Source organism: Gymnogyps californianus, chromosome 5 (genome assembly GCF_018139145.2).
Source record: "Gymnogyps californianus isolate 813 chromosome 5, ASM1813914v2, whole genome shotgun sequence".
Lineage (NCBI taxonomy): Eukaryota > Metazoa > Chordata > Aves > Accipitriformes > Cathartidae > Gymnogyps > Gymnogyps californianus.
Genome location: NC_059475.1, coordinates 12,419,581 through 12,442,541, shown reverse-complemented (window position 1 = coordinate 12,442,541; position 22,961 = coordinate 12,419,581). Strand labels below are relative to the sequence as shown.

The following is a 22,961-nucleotide window of genomic DNA, read 5'->3' as shown; positions in this document are numbered from 1 at the left end:
CCTCAAGTTCTCGGAAAAATTCATGTCAGCCTTTGCTCTCTGCAGAATTAACAGCTGATATTTTCCTATTTCTACTCCTCTAGACTTTACACTAAAGGTAAAAATTGGAAATATGCATCAGTAACAGATGATGGGAAAATGTTTAGCCAAAAATTACAAATGGACTGCCAATAAATTAAGAATTAAGGTTAATAGCAAAAGAAACCCAGGATATTTGAATGCAAATAAATTCACCATATCACAAACTCAAACTACTTTCAACTCAAATCAGACAGTGATTTCTACAACATTTTTTCCTTTACTTACCCATTATTTAAATAAACTTTCTTCTGACCTCAAAGGTTTTTCACCAAGACACATGGAAATGTAAAACTACACTGTACCTTCCAAGAATGGGAAAAAACTTAGAGTAGGAGACATGCTATTTTTTTTACTCCATACTGACTCCTCAACAGGGATTCTCTTCTCTTCTCTTTATACCAACAGTCTGTAACTCAGTAAAGCCACCTGTCACAAGGTGGGATGCAGCTTTAACTTAGATGTAATCTCACTGCACAGTTCTTCCTTCTCATCACCAGTCTCTGCACATATATGACATGCAAGATGGTGCTGATCACAGGAGGTCCTGGGGAAGGCACTTTAGGAGGTCTATAGCCCAACCTCCAGCTCAAAGTATGATAAACACTGAATTCAGACCAGATTGCTCAGGGATTTACGAAGTCAGTCTTGAAAACCTCCAAGGATGGAGATCACACAAAGTCTCCTGGACAACTTGTTCCAATGCTTGACTCTCCTTATGGTGAAAGCTTTTCCCTTATTTGGCTGTAACCTCTCTTATTTTAATTCATACCTGTTGCCTCTTGTTCTCCCATCATGTGCCACTGAGAAGAGCCTGGCTCCATCTTCTTGATAGCCTCCATGTAGGTATTGGAAGGCTGCTGTTAGGTGCCCCCAAAGCTGTCCCTTCTCCAGGCTGAACAGGCCCAGCTCCCGCAGGCTCTCCTCATAGGGCAAGTGCTCTGAGCCCTGACCAGACCATCTTGGTTGCTCTCCTCTAGAACAGCTCCAGTTGATTGACATCCTTCTTGTACTGAGGGGCCCAAAACTGGATGCAGCATTTCAGATGGGTTCTATCAAGTGCTGAGTAAAGGACATTAATAATCATTTCCCTCAGTCTCCTGGATGTGCTCCTTTTAATGCAGCCTGGGATGCTGCTGGTCATCTTTGCTGCCATGGCACACTGCTGGGCTCATGTCTAACTTGCTGTCTAGCAAGATCTCCAGGTCCTTTTCAGCAGAGATGCTCCCCAGCCAGTCAGTCAGCCTTCAACCTGAAACACTACAGGTGGTTCTTCCCTCCCAAGCACAAAGATTTGCATTTTTCCTTGATTAATTTCATAATACTTCCATTGGCTCATTTCTCCAGCCTATACAGGTTCCTCTGGACGGCAGCCCTGCCCTTGAGTGTATCGACTCACGTATCTTCTAGTACCAGATTCCAGTATCTGCTGGAAGCCACATACTTGTGGTTTCTTCATGTAACTGATGCTAACCAACTTTTACTGGTTATTCTAACAGAGGGGTTCTTAAATGTCAATTCACTTCAACAAAGACACAGTTCGGAGCACCAAGGGTCAGATATTTGAAATGAGACAGTGAAAATACCCTTAGATGGTAAATACCTGACTAAATATATTCTTTTAATGCCAGCACGAAAAAAAGAAAAGGCACAACAAGATAAAATATTATATTCGTGCATGTTTGCACTACATGCTATACAAAAATGTGCGAACAGAACTCATGACTGACTCCCATTAGGCCTGCTACTCTACTCTGCAAAACTAATGTTAATATTGATACGAAGAGTAAATTATCATATCAAGAGTAATGGGTAAATTTCTCTTCAAAATACATAAGGAGTAAATTATCAAGTGTTAATAGTTAAGAAAAAATTGAAGTGTTCATAGTTACGCATAATTCTAATGTCTCATCTAAAATAATTGCAGAGACAGTAGGTTTTGGTTTTGTAATGTAAAAATAGTATTCTTAGTAAAGGAAAATCTTAAAAAAAACCCTAGAAGGAAATACTGCCAACTAAAAGGAAAAAAAAATGCTAAGAAAAATATTCTGTCTGGTCATTTCCAATGAATCCACATGACAGTATTCAAAGACTTGTGGAAATGTACATCAACACTTAACAATCTTTAACAAGCTTCTCCCCCCTGCCCCAAACAAAGTATTACACAAATTTTTAACTTAAACAGAATCAAATTAATAATCTTCTTAAATTCAAAATAAGACAAAAAAATATAGAAGATTAGCTACTGTATTACTAAAAAGTGAATACATTATTGTACTCATTGAATACAACATATTGAGATAGCCAGTATATGCAAGACAAAAACAGTAGACAGCACTCCATGCATTTATGCTGTTTCCATTTTAAAGTATGCAAGTACTTATTTACATGCATTTTAAAAGCCACAGTAAAAAACTCTCAAAATCATCCTCTCTTTCACTACCCAGAAATTCTAAAAAATAAGGGATATGTGAAAAAAAAATATAGATTTTTATCTTACATCTATTCATACACTTATTCATTCAGTCACACTGACTAAACTCAACTCTAATTATGACCCATGGTGTTCCAAGGATTAGGTTCATGACCTCAAGCATTTTAATTCTTTTCTAGATGAGGTTATTAATAATGTTTACTGTAATAGAAAACATTGCATGTAAATTGCAGTCTTGTGCAAACTTTATGGGATGTGGCAGTGAAATTAGAGCCCAAAATCTTAAAAAAAAGAAACAAAACCCAAAAAACCCCAACAACTCACATCAGTACTTTTGTGCCACAATACTACTACAGCTTTTAAGTAAAAGTTCTTTGTCCTCCCATCATGGTAAAGTCCACAAGTGTAAAATCAACTGAAAATGAAGACTAGTATATTTTCTAGCTCTCAGTACTACTCACTTTGGTCAGGACTGAAAGAAGCATGGCTTTAGCCCACTCCCCCTCCTAGTGAGCCAAGCATTTGGGAATCTTCTTCAGGTTCCTCAGTGAAGGAGATTGACCTCAATTGTTTGCTCTCTTCAATATTGACTCTCACAGAGGGATGAAAGGGACTTGATCAGGAAAATTCAACACGTACAGCCCCTGACACTGCAGTCAATTGCAGGAAGATACAAAACACACATACATTCTTCTCCTTGAATGTGTTGGCTGGTTTTGGATATGCCTCTTGTAGGAGAGCATTATTCTAAGACAGGACCTACACACTAGCGGCCTTGAACCTCTTTCAATAGAAGACACCCTCACAGTAACAATGAACCCAGCTTGTATGGAAAAGCAGGGGAGTAGGAATATAACTGATGCCAGCAAGAACCTGTAGCAATTTGTTTGTTAGATGTCAATGTGACAAACCTCACATAGACTTGACTGTTCCTAAAGAAGCAGTGATGAGTCTGAAGTCTGTTGAGGTCAGAGTGCATTTCAAGAGATGGACATGGAATCCTATTCTTGGGAATTTGATACCCTAAGTATTTTCAGGAAAACTTATTTTCCTATTATCACACAGTGGCTATAATTCTTTTTTGAAAACAATACAATTAACCATTAGGGGAAAAAAAGTCTTGTGCCAGTTAAGGAAAGTAAAAGTGACCATAAACTCCAGCAAAAGTTAAATGTAAAACTACCAATAAAACTAATCGAGAAATTTGGTGGAGGAGCCTGCTAAGGAATAAAAATGACTACTAAAATACGTTTCAAAATGCATCAGAAGTAGAAAGCTTGTAAAAACTGGTAATGACAATGGATAAAATAAGGACAAAGGTAAAATGATCACTCAAAGAAGACTAATCAAGAGCTCCAAAAAACCCAGTAAGAATTCTCTACATTATTGTTTCTTAGAGAGGTGCCTGGGGAAGTTCCCAGAACAAAACTGTATTTTGGAGAGGAAGATATAGAAGATTTCACAAAATGAAAATGAAAGTATCAAACCACCAGGAACAGACAGTATTATTCCAAGAGCTCTGCGTAAACAAAATAGAAAGTTAGAGAGCTATAAATTGTGGTTTTACCTTCTACCCCTGGAGACGACAGCGGGTTATTGGAAGATGGGCAAATGTTTCATCCATTTTTAAAGAGCATTAAAGAGCTACCCAGAATTTTTGCTCTACTTGTAGCAAACTTGTAGAAAATGTCAAATTACAGAACTAGTAACCCTACAGATAATTAAATTATTCTGGAAAAGAATCAGAAAGGCTTCTCTACAGCAAGATCATAAATCATCCATCTATTAACAGTTCTTCAACAAAAGCAAACGGATGTACTCAATAAAACAATATAGTTCACTTTTCAAAAAATCTTTTAGCAAGAACATTCACAAAAAAAATCTCAAACCAAATTGTCATGGTATAGGATAACAGTTCTCTTCAGACTAATAATCAATTTTTAAAAGTAGGAATAAATGGTTAGTTTCCCCCAATGGAGGCAGATTAGAAAAAATAGTCACAAAGATCTCTGCTGGGATCTGTGCATGTGTAGTAGGGGCTGATTGACTTCGGGTTGTTTTGTTTTCTACAGAAAATTTCTGAACATATCAAAAAAGTTCAACAGTCAATTGGTCAGGTCTATGGAAGATAAAGTATTTTGAACAGTCAATGCTAAAGTCTTTTGTGATAGTACATGAAAGGGTCTCACAATCCCAAGTAATCAGGTAACAAAGCATCACATGATTCCTAACTGAGAAGTGGAAACTAAAGCACATGAGGGGAAAAAAAAAAAATCCTTAAGAAGCATATGCAACAACAGACTACATTGTTACCACTCAGGAAAGAGAACCTGAAATGTGTTTCACTTTAATGTGCAGTAACCATGGGAAAAAAAACCATTCGAATGCTCAACATTATTAGGAAAGGAACTGGGAGGTACACACATACTGTAAGACTTGCCATTTTGGTCCCTGCAGTTCAAAAAAAGATACATTTGAACTAAAAGTCACAGAGAAAAACAACAGTATCCAGAGGCTTGGAAGAGCTTCTGTACAAGGAAAGATTGTATCAGAGAAGTTTCTCCATCTTGGAAAAAATACACTCTAGGACAGGAATAGAACAGATATCTACATGCTTATGAACCAAATCAACAATATAAATACAGAATAATTCATTATTTCTTATGAAAATTAAATAGAGAGCGTTATATAAATGATCATGTGTTGATGTAAGACATATGGAAGTCTTTCATAAAATGTAGTGAAACTGTGGAACACATTGCCATGGACTATTATGAAGGACGAAAGAATAATGCGCTGAAAAACTTTCAGACAAAGAAATGGGGGAGAAGCTCCTGAGGAACTAGCATACATGTTGGGCCAAATGTATCCTATCATTGTGGAAGCCTCTTAAACCTGGAGCAGCATATGCCAGTGTATTCATCAAAAGAAGCAACAGTGTGTCATCTCATGATATCTTACACTCTTTCCCAAACTATCCAGCGCTGATTCCTGTTGGATTCTGGACAATAAGCTTGATCAACTTTTATTCTGACCTTGGGTATCAATATTTCCATTGCTATTCAATGTAATTATCAGAAGAGCCTCAGGAAGCCTAAACCTTGCGTTACCATGGAAAGTAGCTCAACTATCGACAGCATAACATTTCTAGTTGTAGCAGCATTAATAGATACAAATCTACTTATCTGTTACACTGCTAAAATTAATGTTTAAAACATAGCCTTCCAAAATTCATATGGTTCCCATAGCGGTAAAGCAGATACTTTAGGGAAGTGGAAGGTAAGACACACAGACTAATAGGAATACAACCTTGCAGAAATTGTACAGTCAGCTTTTTGCCACTAGGTTGAAATTTAAACAGCAAGTCATCCTAAAGCTGTCTCAGCAGAAAGCATACATCTTATCTGCACTCTCTCTCTTATTGGGGTCTGAAATATGTAAGTTCACTTCACAAATCTTGTTTATGCATTTCTAGATTGAAGCTTAAGTTAGGTAGTTTGCTTTCTCCTCTCACTCTGGATCAGTGCTAGCACAGAGAACAACCTCACCCTCCCGAACAAGAAAACCTGAAGAAGGGGGTAACTCGTATTAAAACAAAATACTAGATGACTCAGTTAGGACCACCCCATTCTTACTTCATTCAGTGCAAGACATAAAATACCATGAAACTAAAATTGAAAAGGTATGTTCTTTTCTGCCACACTTAAAATTGATAATCTGAAGAGACAAGAGTCATTAAGTCTCCTTCTTTGAACACACTTCAGAAACCACTACTAAATTCAACCCCTAATTTAATTAAGGTTTCCACTGTAGTATTGCTTTTGCAACCCACAAGCAAGGTATCATCCATAATAGGGAAAATAATGTACATAAATATGCTGTTACCTAACTCATCACAGTAAATTAATACTTTAAAAGGAAAGCTTATAAGCACTATCATATTTAAGCAATAAGACATAAGAGGGTGTGCATATGCTGTAATAATGACACACCTTAATAATAGAAGTAGTATGTCATTATTATCCCATACTACACACCCTGAAATGCTTCAGTATATATCACATCTATGTATTTAACAAATGAAATCAGGATACTTAGAAAAGATGCCTATTCAGTGGCTGATAATCTCAAAATGTTTCATCAAAAAAAAAAACCAACCCATAAAACATGCCACCAAATATTCCTGCTCAGGTAACCATTTCTAACAATTTTTTTTCCATCATCATCAAATTACAAATACACACTGCAGAAAAATACCTCTATCAATGAATGCACTCGCAGTTCCTACAAAAACAGGTTAAAAGAGGAAGGAGAGCCAGCAAAAAGGATCTTGTTTTCTGGAATTTCAAAATGTTCTTGCAAGCTTAATGGTGAGTTCTGAAAGACAAGGTGCAGCTAAAACGTTTAAATAGGCTCTTAGGTTTTTTGCTTAAACTGCTTATGCCTTTCCATTTTAACAACCCAAGAAATGGTTTAATAAAACCAACCCACTTCAGTTATCTCTATTAATTCACAGTCTGAACTCAGGGACTGAGGAGTTAAGTGGTTTTAGCTGAACTCTTCCACAACAACACTATACTACTTGCAGTATAAAGCCAAAGTCAGCACAAAAATTTGACATCCGATTACATTTTCCTTAATTATATCATTGTTCACCTTGGAAGTAAACTGAAACATTTTGGAAAACGTATTATTGAACGCTTAACTGAATACTATCTACTTAGCCTTTCCCACACAAAATACAAACAAAATTATGTTTGTGGCAGCCAGAATAAACAAAATTTAATGCTGATATGCCTTCATCTTAAACCCAGCTGAAATGTACTTAACTATTTATTAATCGCATATGATTCCACAGAATTTATTACTGCAATACACTTTCTAAGGCATACTCAAAATAACTTAACTACTTTCTTCAGCTGAGGCATACTATTACAAAAAACTAACATCAACAATCTTTCAAGCCTGATCAAATTTGACAAAATGATTGTTATTTAATGGATTTCCATTCATTTAGTACCTCTTTGGTTATATAAATTGGAAAGTTTCCCAATTCAAGTGAATTTTTCACAACTGTATTACCCAAGAATAAAGAAAATTGTAGCTACTCATTTATTACAATATTCCCAAACAGTTTTCCAACTACACAGTTGGAAATGCTGCTGGTCTTTTAGATGAAAGACATTCAGACATGAAATGACCAAAACACATCCTTTTAAGTAATAGTACTGATCAAAGTGGAACAAGAAACAAAACTTCAATTTCAAAAGAGAAAAACTTTGAAGACATGCTTATATAAATGATTCAGCAAGTGATTTTTTCCAAGCAATTTTTGTTACTCAGTGCAAACATGATAACTCACTGTGGATACTGAAAAGCTTCTGATATAGAAGTTGCTGCTGCTAACACACATTGGTTATACGAGCAAAACATCTAAATTGGGGGTGGGGGGGTTGGGGGGAGAATGTACTCTCCACCCACTTTTTGAGAGGTCTTGCCAATTCCTCTGTTATTTGGGAGAAGGAGATCAAATTCAATATACAAGACATGAAACAGATATGAAAACGATCCAACAACAAATCTTAAAAATTGCAAATGCCAACAAGTCTCTACAAGTATATTACCAGGCCAGAATGAAGTAAAATCATTGTGAAATAAGCTTTTCTGGTATGCAGTTATAGCGAATAATCATGAAGTGATGTCGAGAACTAGACAAATCTGGTATTCGAAGAATGTTAAAAACACTGAGGTCACAAATGCACACTGTAACTTTAGTACCCATTTCTTATCCCACTATTTTGGTACTACATCTAATTCATTCTTCATTCTAAGCTTATAAACCATTATTTTAATGAACATCTCTCTTGTCCACATGCTATAACGCATGTGGAAAAGGAAACAATACAGTTAAAAATGAAGTGATGTTGATTTTGTGTATGCCATTTACAGAAGGAGAATATTACCTGTTTTTAAAATACTACATTATAACATAGATTTTTCAGTAAATTACAAAAGCAGATATTCTCTCTTGGACCAAAATTTTGAATTTATTTCAATTTTTTAGAATAAAAGGATGTTTCCTGCACTCTTAGCTCACAGGTAAGCCTAAGACAAAGTACCAAAATCATAATTGCATTGAGCATTTTTAATACTAAAAGCATATTTGCTTGATTATAATCCAGTGTAATATACTGTGTCAATCTACACAAAGTAATTACATAATCTGACCTTGTCCGACCAGTTTGTTTTAGAGACACACTAGAATGGATTTGGGTTTAACTGCCTTTACTTAGGTAAAGAGCTAAAACTTTAAGTTCTGAAGACATGGAGACAGGGGGGAAAATAACCCAGAAAGTCAAAGCCAGTTCTTATATTAAATTCCCCACAATTTATTGCAGAATGACAACAGGAATATTAGCAGCTCAGTAAAACAGCAGATCATTTTATTTGGGGGTGGGGGGTGTTATTACACATTATTTATTACATTAAAATTGCTTTATTCCTCATTTTGTGTATATACTGTTTGCTTTAGTTCAAGTAACTTGGCAGGGATTCAAGTCAGAATACATATACTTTCAACAAAAAAGAACAAAGACATTTTTGATTTGAGGATAACTGAAAACCTGTCCACTATCTGACTGTGATCTGTTTTTCATATCTCCTTTTGTTGACATAAATAAAAGATGGTTTCTCATGAAGGTTAAGGAACCAGCCAGTGCAAGGAAAAGATAAGCAAGTAGTTTGGGGACATCTGTATGACAAAATCTGGATGGAAAAGTTTCTTCAAAAACATCAGTAGTAACTTAGTTAGATACATAAATCCAAAAAGATGGGGAGAGAAAAAAAATTCACCTCAGGGCCATGACATCATGATCAAGTTTATGCTTTTAATATGCAGAGGGTTGTCATTTGAGGTTTTGTTCATTTTTTTCTTGAAGTCACACAGAATGGAGACAGGTACTGCAGTATTTTTGTGTTAGGGAAACATGCAGAGCACAGGTGACATTTCAAAGTCTACCCACTTTTTCTTTACCCCCAAGGGAAAACACAGTAGCTACAAGAAGAAAAAAAAGACAGATGCAGAAACAAAGAAAACTGGTAACAGTAAGAGTCGTATCAAAACAAAGACAGTTGGGATATGGGCCCTTGTACAGAAGGTGATGGGAGATGTCATGTCCTATCTTCTCAACTTGCATTAAAACCTGCAAGATTTGTGATATTCAGCCAGGGAAGCTCTTGAGAATAAATTCCAAAAGCTATTAAAAGAAGATCTGGGTATCAGTGTTCTTCCTCTGCCTAGGTTCACTCTGCAGCTCAGATTTAATGAGTTGCAGGCTGAGAAAGAACTACAACCTGTAAAAGGATCATCATACAAGTAGCATTAACCACAACTAAAGCCTGAACTGCCTTATCTCCAAATCTGTGAAAGTTGGAGCTTCAGAGATCCATACTAGACGCCAGTTCAAATGCTTAATTTATTACTCTATTGCTGATACAGAAATAAAATTCCTTTTCCGTTTATCCTGGTGTCCATTACAGCTAAATAAAAGCACCTGTTCAAGTGATCCTTTGACAGCAAGTCCTTGAAAAATGTACAGACATTACAACTAAACATAGCTGAGAGAGGTCTCTCTTAGCAACATTAAATAAGGTTATAGCACTTCATGGATCAGACTGCAGCATTAACACTCTCATCTTAGAAATTTGCCACTTCTAAAGGTTTTGGCCTACATCGGTTTATTTCTGACATTCACAGAGCACTGAAGACAGAGAAAGAAGAAAAGGTTTTGCTAGGACAAGTCCAGGTAAACTGCTGACAAAATTGTTGGTTCCACACTCAGAATTCATTATAAGAAGCCATGCTTATGGCAGATCCCCACTCAGGAGAATTTCAATACAAAGATGAAAATTCTTCATCAGTGACTAGCCCTAAAACAAGCACTTACAAAATAGATCTGAATATATTTATATTTTTCTTCTTCCTCTTAATACAAATTGTATTTTGCATACAAACTTACATTATTTCTTTACTCTTTTACTTTACTATGATCAAAAGCAAACTCCATAAAATTACTATTTATTGACTTTTACTTAAAATAAGGAGGTTTCTTCATTAAAATTCTCAGTCATTTACCAAATCCTTACTAAAATCAGGATATCAGAACCATATCAGAAATTATTAAAGACCATATTATTAAAGAATAACACAGTAGGAAGAGGGCCACCTAAATAGCCTAGCTCCCTTTTATATCCTCTAACCTTCAAGTTCATTCATAAACTTTTCCTTTTTCCATCTACAAATACCAGGTTTTGTATAAAAGAAAACAATATGCTGTATGTTATTAGGAAATAGACAAAATAGTCTAAAAAGGCTGTACAATAAAAACTGAAAGATCTGAAAGTGGTTTTGCCAGTTCCATGCAATTAGTCAAGACAGCATCAACATGCCGTACTGAAACAATATTAAGCAGTCTTTGCTTTATAAACAAACAAACCAACGTCCCAACCTCAGGATTTATAAATTCAACTCCTTTTGACACTTAAGTTAGTGATGGTGCTTGAGGCCAACATGCTGCTTTTGAAAAAAACTGGAAAAAAGCCTCCAAGTCCTTTCCCTAGGACTCTGCATGGCACAGTCTCAGTCAGACACTGAACCACTGAAATCAGCCACTTTCTCCCCAAGCTGCATAGGTGTTTGTTTAGAGCACACAACTGCTCTGCCCTGTACGGAGTCCAGAAAGGAAAACCAGGAGTTACATGAATTGGAAACAGCAAAAAGTCTCTGCACCAATGTTTCTGTTTGGCTTCTAATAGGATAATACAAGGGCTGATACAATGAGCTGCAGCACACAATATGCAAAATTGTGAAGGGTCATCTTAATATTTATTATTGGTTTGTTGTTTTTTTTTTTAATGAACACAACTAGGATATACCTTTTATAACATATTATGAATAAGCACTTACACTGTATAAAGGCATCACTAAAGTTTCCAAGTTTAAGAAGTCAAGCTTTAAAACCACTGAGATGATTTAAGCCAGCAGAAGAAACCTGCATCAAATGTAACAGAAATTATATAGAGTACAAATGAAAAAGTTGGTCAAACTGGGGAGTTGGGGGAATATCATGATTTACAAGTACTACTGATTGGAAATTCTTAGCATGAAAAGTATCAGCTTTAACAAAACACAAACCATTAACAAATTTGTTCAGAAAAAAACATAAAATAGCCTTTATTTTCCATTAGTCTGTTTTCTTGAACTATTAGAAAACATTCCAAACTGATTTGTAGTCATAGGAATCAACTTCACAGATAAATTATTTCTGGATTCCCAAAACACATTCAATGACCCAGTTCAAATTTCACAATCTTGTATTCAGCCCAATAGACTGTGTTTGATTAGATGCACATTATCTGCCTTTCTGCTCCTTCACACAACCCTAGAAAGGACAGCTTTATGACAACTGGACATATGGTTATAAATTCAATAGACAGTCCTGCTTTCTGGCTCTCTCCAGAACCACACAAATTCTCAGCTCCCTGCACAAACACACAGAAAAACCAAAACAAGCAAACAAAAATCCCCAGAAACTTCAGTCAAAAAATTGCCTAAATTACAGCACTTCAAGCATAAAAAAAAGTTCAAATTTCTTACAGAAGGCTGACAAATAATTATCTGTAATAATGAGCCGAAATAAAACACAGGAATTTTAAACACCAAATTGGTAAGTGGTTCTGAGGTACTTCACTTCAATGCCTTACTGGATTGTTACATTTGTTCAAGTTTAATTTTCTCTCTTCCTCTCTGGTAGTTACAGGAACCTGATCCAACAGTGACATAAAGAACTCCTTAAGAAAAAGCTTGCTGTAGTTAACAGCAAAGACAAACACCTGACAATACCTAAAGACCAGATCTCATCTCTCATGGTAATCCACACCGATTTCTTCATTCGTCGCCATTCTGATGTCTCAGTTTGGTATCTTCCCAATGAGTTACTACCATCTCTCTCTGCAGAGGCAAACAAGCAGATAGAAAGCCAAAGCCTTAGCTTTTCAGATTAACAAATCTAAAAAGAACCTCAGGAGACTATCCAAGCTATTCCCCTTTTCATACCTCACAAGTCATTCCTCATAGGTATCTGTCTAACATTAAAAACAAATAATACTGTTCCAAAATTTCACTCTAACCAGTGTGAGCTCCATCTACTCAAATGTTCATTACTGTTTACACCAAATCTTCTTTGCTACAGAACCCATTCACCATTACTCATCTTATCCTCAAAGGACAAGGAGAACAGTTTATTCTCTTCCTTTTATTTATATGAAGTCTTCTCATATCTAACCTCTGGCCATCTCAGAATAGTGTTTACCTTTTTTCAAAAGCTAAACTTCTTTGATTCACGCTTAGCTCAAGATGCACAACACTCTTGTTTGCCGAGACAAAGGACAAAGAAATGCTGACACTTGTATACTACTAACTTACGACAAGGACAGTCAACTGCATATGGCACAAGAAACAAATGGAAAATAGTAGTTTTGTATAATAACAGATCTGGACGTTACAGTGCACATAAATACATCTCTATTCATTTTTGTGTATTTGGGACAACATCAAAACAGTGCTGTAAACTCAGAAGGTACAGCATGTACAGTACTTCTAACTGACTTAAAAGTGTACACTGGTTTGTGTCTTTCTGGACAAATTTCTCTTTTGTTGCTTGCATTCCAAACTTATATGACTTGTCTTCATATAGAATTATTCTGAAATAATTTTCCATGATGATTAGTCCGAAGTGGAATAGGTCACTTAAAGAACCTCTTCTGATATTAAGAACATGTTCAGCTATTCAAAAACATACAGCACTTGAAGGTCATGTATTGCATTCATCCAAGTTAACTTTCAAGTATAAACAAACATTTTTGGAAAAAGACAAAGCACATCCATAAGCAGGCTATTCTATAAAGTGTTCAAGGAAAATAAAGCTGAAAAGAATTAAAAATTAAAAATTTTCCTATAGTTTTTTCTCTCAAAAAATGAAATATAACAGGATTTCTGCTCTTCAGTTTTGGTGTCTGGATACATAGCTCATTTTCATATCACGTGTTTGAGTTATATGTTGCTCTCCCTTTTAAGTCTAGACCATTTCTTAGTTCCTCTGAATAAGCATGAATAAGCATGAAAAATGTTCACAAATGTTTATGTGTTCACACTGAGTACATACAGATAATAGGATAAACTGAGAGGGAAAAAATTCTTACTGAAACATACTAGTCACAAAACCATTTCTTCCAAAGGTATTATACACTCTAGTCTTGTACCCTGTGAAACTGAAGAGCACAAAGAATGCTCCGAAATCCTGCAGACTCTCAAATCTCAGAGGAGCACAGGGGGAGGGAAAAATGCCACATCTGTGCGAGAATCCTAGACTGGCTGGACACAGGCAGACAGGACTGTTGAGGGGAAGAACTACAGATCATTCTCAAATACCTAAGAGGGAACTCAGAGAGTAAGAATGATGATACTGATATGGTTCCACCATCGTAACACTATTTAAATGCAGCATAATCACATTTGCATCACTACATTCAGTGAATACCTCCATTATTTCCATCATTACATATGAAGCTTGCTTTTTTTTTTTTTTAAAAAACAAGGAACATCAAAAAAACATTTAATAATAAAAATTTCAGGACCTTCAGGAAAAGCAGGGTCTCCAGGAGACTTCTCACAGACGGGTCTCTTAGTTATAAGCTGAAAATACCAAGATACTCACAGAGTTTTGTAAATGTTACACCACCACATGACTTAACTGTGGGTCTCAGAATCTCCTCTGCTTGACTGTTATCCAAAAATCCGACAAGCAGAGACTTACAGAAATATCCGTGTTGCAGTCTTTCCTCTAATTTTTAAAGAAGATGAGAAAAACTTATGGAGAGGTAATACAGATACCAGATTACACACAAAGCTTAGGTAGAAAAGACCATCTTACGCGGCCAAGTATTATTTGTGGAGATAACAGATACCAAGAATGAAGAAAACCAACTCAAATCATTCTGTGATTCTAACAACATCTGCACTTCTTAAGAAAGCTTATAAAAATGGTTTTCTCCTCCAAAAGATTTGAAAAGAATTTAACTTAAAATATCATTCAGTCGGGGGGGGGGAAAAAAAGGTATCTTAAAACACCTTGATAGTTATAAAAAAGGTTACACTTCAATACATTCTATTTTTAATAATCTCCATGGAAAGATTACAGAGCTGAAATTCCAAACAGGTGTCACTTCAATATTTTACCATTTTTACTAAGAATGTTGACTGTATTATAAAGTGTTCCATTTTTCTTTTTCTTTCCCCAATTGAAAACAAAACCAAAAAAATGGATAAAACATATTAATTGCACCCTTTCACAGTATTTAGTCAAGTAAGACCAAGTTTTGCTACACAAGGACTACTTGCAAGTCCTTAGATTTCAATATCAAATTATTTTACCCCACTAGTCTACAAAATCCAGGAGCTAAAATCCACTCAGTAAAAGCAGTGGGATTCTAAAACCAGAATATAACTATTTTACAGCACAGCAGAGATATTACTGTAAAATACAACACATTTATGGCACTCCAGATTTCCACTGGAGGCTAATATAAACAAGTAATATAAACTGAGTCCATAATATAACTCCGATAAAGTCAGCCGTACGTTTGCTATCATCTGTTTTCTACTAATTGCTGAAAGCACCTGTACTGCAACATAATGAGAATGAAAGAAGAACACAATGCATTTGTAAGTGCTACACTGAGCTCTGTCATGCAGTTGTTCATTAAATAATTACATATGTAATGATTCTTGAGAGGTAAAAAAAGTTTGAGTGGAAAGAGAAAAAAAAAAAAAATCACAAACCCAAAATCTCTGCAGCCGACCAAGTACACTGAAGGTTAAACGGATGCTGTAGACAACCCTTTATTCAGGTCCTTAAAAGCATTAATGTTGCAGAAAAATTGGCTTACAGATCAGCTAGCTAAGACTGAAGTATTTAAAGATTAACCCCTTTAAAACTTTAATAACTTCAGGCCTCAACTGGCTAATCTGCAACCCAGTTTGTCTCTTATGTCCTATTTAAAATAAGTAGTAACATGTTCAAGTATCAGATTTTTTTTTTCCTAGAAAATATGCTTACACCAAAGTGGTAAAACAAAAATAATACTAAGTGATTAGGACTTGAATTTTAAAGGTATTACTTTTGACAGCATGTGTAATGATTTTCAGAGACTCTGCACTGGGAATCTCCAAAAGTTTAGGAGTTCACTACTTTAAAATCTGGCTTACCTTAAAATGTCTTCAATTGAGTGACAGAAATTCTGTTTTTCAATGCAACTCTGAAGACAAACTAGTTGGGTTTTGGTGGGAGTTTTTTGAGCTTTCTTCTCCTCAACCCAATTGTGAAGCTCCAACAGCAGTGTATATTCACTTAAGATCTCAGAGGTATAGCTGTCACTCGTAAGTTATGTATGTCATCATGAAGTGGAAATCTGCACAGGACTATGAAGTTGGTTTTTGTCAAAAGACTGACATCTACTAGGTCGGTCAAAATACAGATATACTTTGAAAATACATAAATACCATTCCTTCTCATTTGATTTTTTTTTTCATATCTCAGGTCTCAGGCTAGTTGAAATTTGAAAGTTGAATCCAGTATTTCACAAAAGACATACTTCACATCTATTTAAGAGTTCATATCTGAAGCTGCTCAAAGGTGGAGAAATGCTGAGATATACAGCAAAAATAAGGCTCTACACAAAAACCTAATATGCTCATTCCAACAACACCAACTCCTCCTCCTCTAGGAGGAAGTAGGCAACCCACCAGATCTCAAAGGGACACATGCAGCCTTTCTTCAGAAGCACCTCTCTTAGTATCATAACACATGTAAGCTGTCTTCAAAGGATTGTACTAAATAACAGTTTTTACAATTTACAATTACATTTTATAATTTAAGTAATTATTTGGATAGGTGATTAGCTTGTCTAGAAATGTATGTTCATTTCTATACTTGCACATACTTGAAATGAAAATTACTAATTCATGACACTACTACTACTACCACCACCACCACCGGTTATAGTGGGAAATTTTCTTCCCTGCTACTCACAAACTGCACAAACACATTATATCGAGTTTAAACTTATGACAACGTATCTATTTCTAGGTATGACTTTCATTGGCCTAATTAACATTAGCCTCCCAACACTGAGTAATGCAGATGACACTTAGTTTAGCTAATTTAGCCCTGGGACAAAAATGAGTTTACAGTGTAACATTACATACCAAAGCTTCCTCCTTTGATGTATAACTAATTATGATGTCTAGAAAGGTATACGGCAGCATTAAAACGGGATTATAAATACGAAAAATATGCAGAAATATAAAGCTAACTCATTCAACCAACACACTCTCTCAAGGATTCTCTCTGCAAGCGAGAACAAGAAGTTTGATTACCCTAATTTTAAACTGCTCTATATGTCTCAGCTGATTTTAGAGGGTTATTTTTAAACTTAAGCTGTATCTGTGTAAAGCTGAAATAACTTCTCTGAAACAGACAGACTATGGAGAAGGATATCCGAAAACGTTCACTTAAAAAAAACAGGGGGGGGGAACTATCCAATTGGTATGTTCTAACTGCATTCTTTTGAAAACCTATGACTTAAATGCTTTTCTGAGCCAAATACTTTATTAACTTTAAGAATGAATATAAATCTCTCTTTACTCCTCAAAGTCAGCTTACTTCCATGAAACTTGAGGACACCCACTTTGACTTGTACTTGTCAGTAAACTGCAGATGGACTGCTATTTGTCAGTAAACTGATGATGCTCAGAGTCTAAGCTGAAATTACAAAAAGTTTCCTATATTCCTCTTGAACAGCCCACAAAAGGGTCTAGCAAATCAAAGAAGAGTATCTTACTGCTTTTGAAGTAACAGTCAATATGAATGATACATAATATTAATATCATACCTTATTCTCAGTTATATCACACAATTCAACGAATGGTAAAGTATTAGGGCCCTTACTAGCCACTGTAATTATCAACAATCCATTACAAAAACTTCAGGTATGTTTCACAGCAATTTGCAGGTGGCTCACTTAAAGTTTCTGTATTCAGTTATAAACAGAACAAAGTTAAAAGCTGTGAAGCCATTAGAGAAATAGCAAATGCAAAGAGTGTAAGATTAAGAAAAATCTCTTTAGGTAGTTTCATGAGATGCAAAGAAGTAGAAGCTCTAAGAAGACATACAGACCGAGACATACTGACAGTATCTTTCCCTCAACAGAGACTCACGGCTTTGCTCACTTACCACTGACAACCAGAAGACACACGATTTATTTAACAAGACAAATTAAAACACTTGACTTCAATAAAATTTCATAAAGTATATTTCTGTTGAATTTTGGGCAATGTGTTTATTCCATAACTTATGTGTTTGTTAAACAAGATCAGAACATAGCTAACATGCAACATACAGAAAAATAGAAACAGTTTAAGTAACTCTTAATCCTTTAATACAGAATATATATACACCAAATATAACACTCTTCAGTAAAGTTCAAACTGCAATTACATTTTATAATGACCTAATTCTCTACACATTTGTGTCAAATTAACAAAACTACAAATACAGTCAAGGCTAAAAGTAAAAGTTGAAATAGGGTTATCATCTTTCCTAAATGAGATGTTCTCAAAATGATCCATCCCTTTTCACTCAGCCAAGGGCAGGTCCATTAGGCACAGTTTTTCCCATGTTAGCCCATTTTTCAAAACTGGGCTCAACAAAATGAAAAATATTTACAGTGCTTTTATTATTTAACTTAAAAATTACCGGCACAATTCTGCTCTCTACATTGTCTTAATCTATGTCTCAGAAATCTGATTGCACGAATTCAAGCCCAGAAGGGTGGGGGGCATGCAGGGTTGGGGAAAGAGAAGAGCCCTCCACAAAAGTCTCGGAGGATTTTGCCTATTATTTTTTGGCTGGAGCTTGGACTAATGGCATCTCTACAAGCTGCGGAGATCACAAGGGGTCCAAACAGGCATTTTCAATCTTGAAGTATTAAAGCCTGGGGGGTGGGAGTGGGCGTAGGTCTTTTCCACTATTTCCCCCCCACCTTGTTTCATAAAATGCCATTAACTACATGAATGGGAAACAACTATTAGATCATATCACCCATTAGATGGCAAGACAAATTATCTGATTCAATCTATATTATTTGGCAGAAAAAATTTCAACACCCCCCCCCCCCAAGGTCCAAATTCACAGGCCAATAATTCGCTTTACAGAAGGGGGGGGCAGCAGCCAGGCCAGGGTGGTGAGATCTTCACCAAGAATCAGATACAAACCATTGCTTTTTTTCCATTTCAGAGAAACCATATAATTCCATAAAGATCCTTCACTCAAAGGAAAGGAAGTACAATTAAGAGGTTTTTAACTCAAACTACTCATAGAACTAAGTGCTATTCATAAATATGTCTACCTCCATTCTCATATACATTTATGTCAACTATTCTTACCTTCTTTCTCCCTCCCCCCCCCCCCCCCCCCCCCCCCAAGGTTTGCCGGTTACCCTCTTAATGATATTAAAGCTGCCCTTAAGGTGACAAACAGAAAACAATAACACAGCTTTTCTTCTTTCCTTTCCATGAATTAATGTTGATTCATGTTACACTCATCCAAAACCCTGAAAAAAACATCCTGCCAAAATCTGACTTTCATAAGTGATTTACTTTAGTACTTGATCTTTGCAGTTTCTTTAACTCCTCAATCTTAATTAATTAAAATTTTATTACCATGTTTGGAAAGCAAATCAAAATTTGACTAATTTTGCCGACTGCCTGAATAGATGTCCTTAAGTTTTAAGTCATCAGATTTCATTTGACTTGGAAATTTCAAAGTCTTAATGGTTTTGCCTAATGAGTCATTTGAGAACTGATACAGAAATAATGTTTTGTTGAATCAAGGAAAAAAAAAATCTTTAGAAAGGTATTTCTTCTAGTGCTAACATCCTACAATTAAACTTAAATGGCAAATAACATTTGGGTACAGATACATCATTTAAGAAGCTTCCCTGCTTTAAGAGAAGCTGTGCTCATTTATTTCAAAACGTCACTGGAAGTCAGACACATTACTTCCTTTGAAATAGGTAAGGAAGATTTGTATGACAAAATAAATCTTAGTATGACTCAAACTCTTGCAGTTGTTTAAGGCAAGATCAAACTACCTAGTTCAACCCCAAGAGAGTGGTAAAAAAAAAAAAAAAACAAACACCCCTAAGCCTTGGCATCAAAGTTTATTTCTCTTCTAATGAACTACAACTGTGTGTATTATATAAAAAAAGCCACTTATCTGAACTCAGTCAGTACTCATCAAGCACATGCTGGCTAGGCATGTATTAAGTAGAGAATTACCAGCTAGAGCAAAGAGCAATTGCTATACAGAGTGGTATAATGTTGTAACAGTAGTAGAAACACTTCAGAGAAAGCAGGAGCTTCCATTGTTTCAGCACAGCACTACATTGCCAAATGCAGTATTATGCAAGTGTACCACAAACACTGTAACTATCCATCACGTGTATCAGAAATAATGCTTACACCAGTAATTAATGTATGACATCCCCCCAAAACATAAGGCTTATGCTTGACTATGAAGAAATGAAAACCACACTGTTGAAGAAAACGAGCAACCAGTTGCGTACACCAGCACACAGTGAGTAACATAAACCTCTGCTACACCAGAGAGCAGGCAGTAAACACCAAGATCCCCTCCCCTCTCTTACTGGAGAAGACAACACATGGCCAATGGCATGTTATGACTCAGCAAGTGAGCTGAGCACTGGTTGAAAGGTATCATACCAGTAAAAGCTTGCTATGTTTGCTATTATCTGTGTAATAAATTCAGTGAAGAGTCAGTGTCTTTGTCCTCTGCAGCTGATTTTGTCCCACAGTACAAAGACTTCTATTGCAACATTTCCTACGGGCCATCTCCTTCTCTACCTCATCCTGTCCCAGAACTTCCTAAGTTCACGGCAGTAAGTGTTTCACTCTGACTTCTCAGAAACCTAATTTGCAGAGTGTGACCACAGTATTTCATTTCTCTGCAGGATTTTTAGAGCCATATATTTAATGAATCCCTGATTCAGATGAGTAAGACATATGTTTTCATTGCATCTCACAATATGAGACCAGGGAAGGGAAAGAAGTGACCCTTAGTGAATTCTCAGAGAGGTCATTTAAAGTAGATCACTGTACACTAGCCTTGTTCAGTGTACCATTTACATAATCACCCATTATGCCATCTGTCAAGGACAGAATACTGGGTAAAGACTGACCATTTTAATCAAGCCAGTTTATTGGGATATTATTTTTAATTCTTTTTTTAATCTACAATACACAAATACATGACAATGAAAAGTCATCTGCCATCTGAATGATGCTTCTAAAAATGTAGTCAATGATAAACCTATTGACACAAATAAACATTTATTTTAAACACACTGTTTCTAAATTTGCAGCAGACTTTTCCTGTATTCTAGGAATATCTATTTAGTGGTACAGACCAGAATAAATTATCTTCAGTTAGCCAAAATTATTATTCTTAAAGCTATTATCTATCCCCTCTACTCACATAATTCTTATCTATTCCCTGTTGGGAAAGAAATTCTAAAAATTAGAAAACGTAATGCAAACTTACCAACTCTATTCCCTGTGGAAAAGGAGTGTCTTCCCAGTCCTTCTGAGGAAATCTTTGTATTATTTTCCCCAAACCTTCTGTTGGGCCTGCTGAAAGATAAAAAATTCAATTACTTAAAGGCAAAATGGTGGAATTTAAATTGCCATAAATTTGAGAATATTTTCAGAATATATCCAATATTAGGAAATGTTTCACCACAAGAGGCAGAACAGGCTCCTCAAATGTGTCTTGCAAGTCATATAATAAATACAATCTTAATATTCTCCAGTAGTAACACAAGGAGTTACTACATGAAATGAAGGTGCAAGCTGCATCTAGCCTATGCCCATTATGCATGTTTTCAAAATGACAGATGATTACTGGTAATTCTAGTCTCTCTCTACAAACAGTAGTAAATTAAAAACTGATATAATGGATAATGTGATTTTTAAAAAAGAAATCAAACATTTGTCAACAAGCAGTCTTCATCCACATGATTTATCCAGGACACTCTAGCTCCTTGCCAGTATTTCTAGTTGGTTGCCTTGGACAAGTCAGCAGTGATTTTCTACACAGAAAGGTGTAGAGAAAAACTGCTAATTTCTGATAACTTCTCTAATGCAATTGTCTTTTTTTTTTTTTTTTAGCCCTCTCCTTTTTTTAAAGCCACAGTGCTATAGATAGGAAGCCCTTCAGAAACACCATATATTCAACTGTAGCGTCCTGTCATCCTGAATAGTACAGGAATGCACATACAAACATGAATTTTGTTTTCCACCTGATGAAGTCCTGGAGTAAATACTGAAAAAATCATAACCTTTTTTACTTTAATCAATACTATCCTGAAGGAACGTTGAAAGCTAGGACCATTTTGAACTAAGTCACTACACAACGTAAAGCATGCAGTCAACAGCCTTCAACTTATGTTTTCCACATTTAAAGCATGGTACAATAGTGGGAAGAATGACCTTCTCTCTTGCACAAATCTTGCCTTTTCCTACAGAAAAAAGGAAATTCTCTGATTTATCTTACAAATATAAGAAACAAATTGAAAAATTAATATTATTCCGATTTCTGAAGGAAATTGCTTTAACATGGCCACGTATGTCACACGCACATCAAAGACCTGTCTAACATTCCGTACACATTTTAAACCCAAGAAAACAAGATTTCTGTAATAACATTACCTATCCCTCAGTCTTCACTCTAGCAATTTCTGCATCTGTTGGATGATTTCAACATAATTTCAGAGGTAAGCAGACACAACACACACACATACTTGCAAGTCAATCGCTGGGTAGAGATGAGAGGCCCAAACTCCTGTTCTTTCCTCTACTCCGAAGAGAAGGAAAAAGCAGCAGAGCTGAACAGTTACCTCTTCTGTAACGCAGCACCCACCCAGGCAATCAGCAGTTACATTCAAACCGACCAAGCACAGCACACACAGCTCTAGACTACCACTGTATATGCATTCCCTTACCCAGTAAGTGGATCATAGGAGAAACAGGGTAAATAAGGAAGCAAGCTGATATCACTGCAAGCATAGATAAAAGTTTGATTTAAAATAAAACCAGATACTTAGGAAACCAGTTTTCATTAAACTATACATAAAGTTTCCTAAACGGCAGAGCTGAAATTTGCAACCATTTAAAATATCTTTTAATAGTCTTAATAATCTATGCTGACCCATCACATTCAATTGGATCATCCTTTCTCTAAAGTCATATTACAAA

The 22,961-nt window shown here is 35.8% G+C and overlaps 1 protein-coding gene across 2 annotated transcripts in view; it reads right to left on the bottom strand.

The window, feature by feature from the left end:
• The window catches only part of SBF2 (SET binding factor 2), a 279,067-nt gene that overhangs the window by 206,075 nt on the left and 50,031 nt on the right, over nucleotides 1-22,961 (bottom strand). Inside the window, exon 2 of one of the 2 annotated variants that reach the window (XM_050896977.1) lies at nucleotides 21,250-21,338. In XM_050896977.1, coding sequence (XP_050752934.1) covers nucleotides 21,250-21,338 — 89 coding nt within the window. The remainder of the gene's footprint in view (nucleotides 1-21,249; nucleotides 21,339-22,961) is intronic. The other variant, XM_050896976.1, reaches the window with a different exon arrangement.